The 8267-nt window shown below is 39.2% G+C and overlaps 1 protein-coding gene across 2 annotated transcripts in view; it reads left to right on the forward strand.

The window, feature by feature from the left end:
- Positions 1–8267, forward strand: part of impdh2 (IMP (inosine 5'-monophosphate) dehydrogenase 2) — a 23005-nt gene that overhangs the window by 11996 nt on the left and 2742 nt on the right. For both annotated transcript variants that reach the window (XM_036212642.1, XM_024293683.2), the window contains exons 10-12: positions 2512–2655; positions 4476–4620; positions 5042–5185. In XM_036212642.1, coding sequence (XP_036068535.1) covers positions 2512–2655; positions 4476–4620; positions 5042–5185 — 433 coding nt within the window. The remainder of the gene's footprint in view (positions 1–2511; positions 2656–4475; positions 4621–5041; positions 5186–8267) is intronic.

Here is an 8267-nt window from a genome sequence, read left to right on the forward strand (position 1 = left end):
CTTTCCCGTGAACGTTCCTCCTTGTTCTGTTCTGTGCTCGTGTCTGAGTCCAGCTCCCCTCAGTGTACCGCCAGCTTTAAAGCTCCACAGCCCCAAAACCCCAACCACTGTTACGGGATTCTCCAGTAAGTTCCCCTGCTGACCATCAATTGGCCCCCACTATTCCCGTGCCCCTCCCCATCACTGCCTGCTGCACTGATTGGGTAACAGCTTTGCATCTTTAGAGGAAGTGCATTGACTGTATAAGAGAACTGGACCAAGTGAGTGTGACGTCACCCATCGATATGACTTACTCCTGGATCCAACCAATGAAATTTATTTTTTCATGACATGGACGCCGCCATGATGGAGATAGATGTCGTCAGTAAGCAGCAATTAGTTCCAGTCGGTGGAGTTGATGTTGCAGTCGAGGCCACACCTCCACTATTTGGGAGATTTTGGATGTGTCAGAATTCCTTTACTTCTCGTGCATTCAGCGTTTGTAGAGCTCTCCAAATCTAAATTCCCAAAATTTCCCAGAAATTTGCAAAAGAAACGTGCATCAATGCTAGATTAGCAAATATAGACCACAATGCATTGCGTTTAAACACATTTTCATGTGAATAAAGGAAGGCTGTAATGATTCTATATGAATCTGTAAAAAACGATTCAAACTTGTTAGCATGTTCATCGTTGCAGAAAATGTAAAAGACAACCTGTGCTAAAATTTTTAAATGCAGAACTGATGACATTTCTCCATGCAGACTTGCTGTGGTGTGTGTGCGTAGAGTGCGTTCTTCAGCTGCGCTTCTCACCTAGGAAATTCGCGCAGCTCCTTCGATTTTAAAAGTTTCACATATGTCAGTCCCTCCAGGTTTTCGTGATGTTGCGATTGCCACTAATAACCTAAATTCAAGCAACCCCGCTGAGTGAGTGCGGAGCGGTCCGTCACACGTGGAGCATAGCATGAACCGAGTATGAAAGGATTTGTAATCATTTCCATATTATGTATAATTGTTTATTTGAGTTGAATCCTTTATGTTAGTAGAAAAACAGTTTGATTTAATTCATTGTGTTGAAAAAAAAACATAGGAAAAAATCGACTTTAAACCTTAATCAAATCGTGGCTCGACTGATTTGACTCTGAAAAATGTATTTTAGTATAATATTTATAAACCACCCAAGTTTTTTTATTTTAGAACACAGTGGATTCATAAATAGTCTTTATGAAAAGTTTATATTCATTAAATTTTAATTCAGGAAAGCGGTGTTTAGTGGAAAAAAGAAATAAAAAAGCCCCCAAAATGGTCCAAATAACGCTTAAAATCCATGGCAGAAGATCGTCCCACATTATAGTTTTTTAGTAATTAGGGAGGGAAATTAGATTGTCAATCAAATGCCACGTACTTTTATTAATATCTCTGAATATTTTGCACTAGAATAAAAATATAAAAAATTGGTATCGAAGCTAGAAATGTAATTCTGACAAATATAATGACAGTAATAACTGTTTATTTCTCAATCGGGAATTTTGACTTCTACTTTCTGTTTGGAACGCCGGGAGGGAGGAGCCACTCTGTCCAGTTCTGGTATACTGTTGTAGATGTAGAGGGCTGGTCTTTGGGGTTTTGGGGTTTTGTGCTGATCGCACTAATCTGTTCATGATCTGGAGAGAATGAAGCTCCTCATTCTTCCACTTTACTGACATTTTGGTTATTGAAACAAACGGCCAGAAAATGTGTTTGTTTTTTTTTTCTCACTTGCTGTGGCAGTCACGTTTCTTATCTAGACCGAAACCACACTTTTGATGAACTCCTGAAGCTCTTTTCTAACAAGCTTGGAACTGGAGCTTGCAGCCACACGGTGTCTCTGCTGAGCAGATGAAGTCTTTGCCTTGTGCCCCATCTTTCAAAGCAGATGCTGCGCTCTCTTTGGGGTTTGGAGCATGTCTGCAGGCCTGTCTGCTCTCTGCACGCTCTGTGGAGTCTCAGTCTACTCCTTCAAATTCTCCTTAAAATTCGGGTTTCTTCAACCAGGAAGTGACTCCTTGACAGCTTGGCAAAAAAAACCTTTAATCATCAGATTCTGTTTCTTCCAGTAAAGAAAAAGTAAACCATTTAAGCCCAGAGTTCATTAGAGACAGAAGCAGGCTTTAACAGGCAAATGGAGGATCTCTGTTGTTGCATTAGAATTTCTTAGTTTTTCTTTAAGGAGTTAAACCTTCAAATATTGTTTTCAAGTGGATGAACTCTTAAAAAAATATATTTATAATATCAGAATTCAAAACCTTGAAGTGTTTCCTGCTGACGTGACAAACTTAACTTCCACATTTTCCTGTTTAACAACTTTAACATTCACTGTCTATTGCCCCCCTCCCCCATCAGTTTCACTGATCAGCTGGAATTCATTTATAGTATCAAATATAAGAACTCTAAAGTAGGACATGTTCATCATTATGCCAAACATCAGAAGATGACAGACGTTTAGGCCTCCTGCTTCATTGAGGCTGACTCTCCCTCTCCTCTTCATCAGTGCTGGCGTGCGGCAGACCTCAGGCCACAGCCGTCTACAAAGTCTCCGAGTACGCCAGGCGCTTCGGTGTTCCTGTCATCGCCGATGGAGGCATCCAGAACGTCGGACACATCGCCAAAGCCCTGGCACTGGGGGCATCAACTGGTGAGGCCGAGTGGAGCATGAACCCATGTGTAGTACGACTGTGTGGGGATCTAATTTGATTCACGAGTCACAGATCCAACTACGAGTCTTAATATTTGATATATTATGTAAGTCTTTGTACTAGATGGTTGAAAATTAAAATACGTATTTAATCACCATCATTTATACTTTCTTATTTAGAACAGGAGATCAAAAAAGATCATATATTCATTATTTTTCCACTAGCAGTCGTTGCCCTTTAGCTGTTGACCACTAGAGGGCGCTGTATTTTCTTCTGACAGTGCCAGAAGAAGAAGTGTCGTCCAAAACAAACATGGAGGAGAATCTGATTGTTTTCCTCCTAAATTCTGATATTTTTCTCATTTGCATAGAAGCATCGTTATTCTTGTTTTTATTTTTCTCCGTGGCAAAAATAAAAGTGTGACTTACACTCCAGAGCCACTTATAATCTAGAAAATACAGTATTTGGACTGGACCGTACTGACCGACCTACTTGGTAGAAACAAGGCTTTTTATCACTTTAAACAATGTCATACTCAAAAGTTTTTCTCTCACCTTCCTGGTTAATTTTTACCAGTAAACAAAACATATTTTTGCTTTGGATTATTTAACAAAATATACTAAATATGTTTTCCAGTTTTTCTATCCTCAAAGTTTAGCTGACTGCAGTTCAGCCAGATAGATGATAAATCAAGTAACACCAAAATAGAAATGTGTCCATAACAACTAAAAACAGTCTATTAATATGAACTGACAAGTGTTTCCAAAAACAAGATTTCTTTTTAAATTATTTTTAGTGGAAGTGTTAAAAAAAGTCTCACAGGAAGATTTAGATGAACATTTCACAAGTGTTCTGATACATTTTCACCATGCTAGCCGACAGTCACATGACATCATGTAATTAATCGCACGATTTTTATAATATTCTTAATTTCATATTAGTTGTTTTTTTTTTATATATAAAAGCAGTTTTTCTGAACTTATTTCAATAAATTGAACTTCAGTCTCACTTATTTCTCTACTAAAAACACTTGGCTATACTCTAGTACTTTTATGAAGATTGCAAATCAGCGATCTTGGACGTCACAAATAACCATAATGGAACAAATCACAAACATCCAAGTATTTGGACACTCATTACAGTCTTCTTGCTTAACCTCCTGTTTTATGTAGTTGTTGATATTTAACAGTACATTTAAGACATTGTAATGCTTATTATTACACATACTTACTTAACAGACACAACTCTTAAGCTGTGTTCACAACACCCTCAGTAATGTTCAAGCAGCTACTTCCAATAGAAAATCACGTAAATACACGTTTCAGGCTTCTGCGTTCAAAAGTCTAGCGTTCTTGTGTAGTCACGCAAGTTTCTACGACTGTTTTGGGGCTCTATATGCTAAATGCACAGCCAGTGAACGCCCATTGAAAGCTAAAGCAGTTTGGATTCAGACATGGTAGTGACATGTGGAAAGCATCCCTTTTAATTCACGGAAGTAGAAGTCTGTTTGCATGAAACAAATGATCATGAAGGAGAAATGATTGTGGTTTATGCCGACTGGAATGCTAAGACACTATGTCTTTCATATATCGGAATAGAGCTGTCAAGAAAAAGCCGGAAATGAGATTTGCCAAATTTACACTGATTTAACATTTCACTCCAAGCCTCTCCCAACTGTAGGTGGCAGACGTGTTGGTAAACAGTAGAAACAGAGAAGAAGAATCCCCGTTCTGCTTGTCCAGTGTGAACACCGTGTGTTTCATGCGTTCTTGAACATGTGTTACAATCAGTCAGAAGTTCTTTTTCTGTCTCGCTCCAGTGATGATGGGATCGCTGCTAGCTGCCACCAGCGAAGCTCCCGGAGAGTATTTCTTCTCTGACGGCATCAGGCTGAAGAAGTACCGCGGCATGGGCTCTCTGGACGCCATGGACAAAAACCTGGGCTCTCAGACGCGATACTTCAGGTGCTGTCACACGGTTACGCAAGCCGCTCCTTCTTCCTCTGCCAGTTTTTTCCCCAGCTTTCAACACCTCTTCCTCATTTCATTTTCTGTCATTTCTCCATGCTGCTGTCTTGTGGTGGAAAATGATGAGTCTGCTAAAATGCCAGTGGTATTCTTCTTGCCAAAGAACTTCTTTAAAGCGGTCGAGATCAGCAGCCGTCATGTTTTCCTAAAGCGTAGTTCTTTATCCACCAGGTGGTTGTCCTCCGGCTGTGGAAGTTCAAAGAACTTCAGTGTTTCTGTGACACTTTAAAAGTCTGATCATCCATGGCAGTGCGTCAGAGCGTCCTCTTCTGCCGCTTTTTGATCTGAATCTCTGACCACAGCAGGTTTAAAACCACCAATGTGAACAAACTAAACTCTCCTTTTTGTTCTCTCACAGCGAGAGCGATAAAATTAAAGTGGCTCAGGGCGTCTCTGGAGCCGTGCAGGACAAAGGCTCCATCCACAAGTTCGTCCCCTACCTGCTGGCTGGCATTCAGCACTCCTGTCAGGACATCGGGGCCAAGAGCCTCACTCAGCTCAGGTACAGACACACACTTCCTGTGCTCACTGTGGTTCACAGAGGCTGTATTTTCTGTGACCGTTGACTGTATATAGCAGGGGTCTGCAACCTCCAACACTTAAAGAGCCATTCAGGTCAATTTCTTACTGACTACAATCCAGAAGGAGCCACAAACGCTCCTTTAAGAAAAACAGGATACTAGTGTTTTTATGTTACTGCAGCTATTATAATAAACACACATTTTTTTGGTATAACTTAAACATAAATATAAAGAAAAATATAGAAGTTTTAAAAAAAAGTAAAATAGATTACAACTTTTGTCAGAGGTTTGTATGACATCCTTTCAAAATAAAAGACACCCTGTACCATATTTGATAATCTTAATGCAGCAAATGTATGTAGTATCATGTCAGCAGTGAAAAAAAAACAGTTTATATTTTACCATTGTTGGTGCATCTCGGCCAGAAATTCACAAACCAGAAATAAGTGACCCATAGTGTATTTTTTAGACCACGGGGAACACTTAAAATCCTTTAATTTTTCAACAGTAGGAAATTTGCCTTATAATCCAATGTAAGTATGGATTCTGGCCGTACACTAACCTCCAACTGATTTTTGGTGGTGAAATTCCATCAAAATTTTTAGTTTGACTTTGTTGAAGCTGTATCGCTATTTTATTTAAAAATAGAAAATCATTTTTATTTTTCCTAAACCATAAGAGCTACAATGGATGGGGTCAGAGAACCACAGGTGGCAGACCCCTGGTATATAGGAGCTGGGCTCTCTGGCGTTCCAAATAGGAAGTACCTGGTTGCTCCAGGAGCCAAAATCCTAATGAGAAACAAACAGCTAATGCTTAGTAATTCTATTTGTCAGAATAACCTTTGTTCTAATCCTATTTTTTTTTTATTGTAAGTTATTCAAGTTATAAACGGACCAATCAGATGCATCGACATGCAGCCCCACCTTGAACATTTGACAGATTCATCCAATCTACCTTAAGTGAAAGGGGTGTGGATTTGAACAAACGTACTCATGATTAGCGACAGTAGTTGCCATAGAAACGTTAATTCAGACTGACTCGCACTGTCGTCTGGCTCCAAATAGCAGCACCTGTATCGCATAAAAATGGCAATTGAATCGGCTTAATTTAATCAGATCCAGAGGTGAGACATTTTGGAGCGCAGCTCAGCCTTACGGTGAGCTTGGTTGAATTGTTCCAGCATGATGTTTGTGGTTATCTGAATAAATGCGATTATTCTAGTACGGTATTTGTGCTAAAGTACTAGACGTCCTTTTTTCCATAAAGTTAAATAAGCATCGAAAATGTGTTAAAGGGTAACACAACAGGACAGTTGGAGGCTGACTCCACTCTCAGCCCAGATTTGAAAAATGAAAAAAAAAGGGGGCGGGCTGAGTGGGGGAGGTGTGGTTTGGATCTGGGATTGACGGTGACAGTCAGGTTAGCTTGAGTTAACTTGAGTCACTCTGTATCTTCAACATGGAGAGTGGTACCGAGCAAAGTGATGTCAGTATCTGACTCTAGCATCATAAGCTAATAAAGGCTAACGCATTAAACAAACAATCCCGAGTGAAACGTTCAATGAAAATCCCATTACTGGAAGGAGTTTGGTGGATTCATGCCAATTGCACTCAAATAGCGTTCCCTAACTTCCAAGTCTAACGCAAAGTTGCGCAAACCAGTAAATTTGTTTGACAACCGAAGGCAGACAGCCACGAGCCATGCTAAAGCTAACACGACCACGACCAACAGTTACAGAATCAAAGATGGGCGGGGCTTTTAGGCTGGAGCATGATTGAGGTGAAACTTCTGAAATGACATTGGACTTACGCCAGTTGACCAATCACAACTGTAATACTTCATTCCAACCTGTAGGGGGCAGCACATAGACCGTTTTTGACTATAATTTCAGGAATTAAACAAGTTTACTTTAAATTGTCAAAAATGTTGCAAGGACTAACAGAAACATTTTTAAAGCCCCATTCATAGGGGTCAACAGCCAAAAAAATTTGACTTAGTGTTTGGTTACCCTTTAAATAAAGTTTTTCGAAATGATTTTCTTTTTCCTTCTTAATTATGTTTTTCTTTTTCCTTGGCTGCTGCGACGTATACTTTGTAGCGATAAATAGTTTAGAAAATACGGTACCAGGAATCACTTCCTGTTTGGAACATGAGGGAGAGGGGTCCATTTGTCATGTAACGTCAATGATCAGAACTCAGAGGAGCGGGGGTGGGAGAGCTAGACGGTGCCAAATTCTTGTCTGTGATTGGCTCTTTCTAAATAACAGTGATCAGCGTGACTGAAGATTGTTAGGAATCTGGAGAATTTTTCACACAACAATGTTGTATGGTCAGATTAACAACTTTATTTAGTCTATCTGTCATCGGAATCTGAAACAGCTTAAGTCTGCTGTCAAAGACATCATGATTTTTTAGTTTTTTTCTTTCTTTTTTTAATTAATCATTGCTGTTTTGTCCTCTCTATTTCTTTCCTTGACATAAATGCTGTCATTTTTAATGTAATTTGGACTAAAGTAAAATCCTTGTCTGTGGCTACCACAGTGTTAGCATGACCTTTGTCAAGCTAATGGTTCAGTTCAGACGGATTCTCTTCATTTTTCGTCTTATCGACACAGGAAACAGACGTCAGATGATTTTGACGATAGAAATGTTCATAACCTTTGACACAGCAGATTAAACACTCGGAAATGCTTTTGTCATTCTCAGTCTTTGCTCGTTCAGTACAGGAATTACACCAAAAACCCTCCAATCTCATCTGTTGGTCACTTAAATTGATAAATGGAATACAATAACAATAATCTGGTTTTATTGAGATTATCTGGACTGAATTGGATTATAACAATCACAGTCATGAATGATGATTGTGAAGTTGTTCTGTTAAAAAAAACTGAGCTGAAATTAAAATTTGGCAGAAAATTAACAAAAATAGATGTAAATTTACTTGGTTTATGTTGTTGTGCAACAATATATTTCTGCTTTCTTGTGGTTAAACGGGATGTGAGCTTTTGCATTTTTTAAAGTATGACATTCCTGACATTTGTGTTGCAAGATAAAGATTAA

This window comes from Oryzias melastigma, linkage group LG7 (assembly GCF_002922805.2).
Source record: "Oryzias melastigma strain HK-1 linkage group LG7, ASM292280v2, whole genome shotgun sequence".
Lineage (NCBI taxonomy): Eukaryota > Metazoa > Chordata > Actinopteri > Beloniformes > Adrianichthyidae > Oryzias > Oryzias melastigma.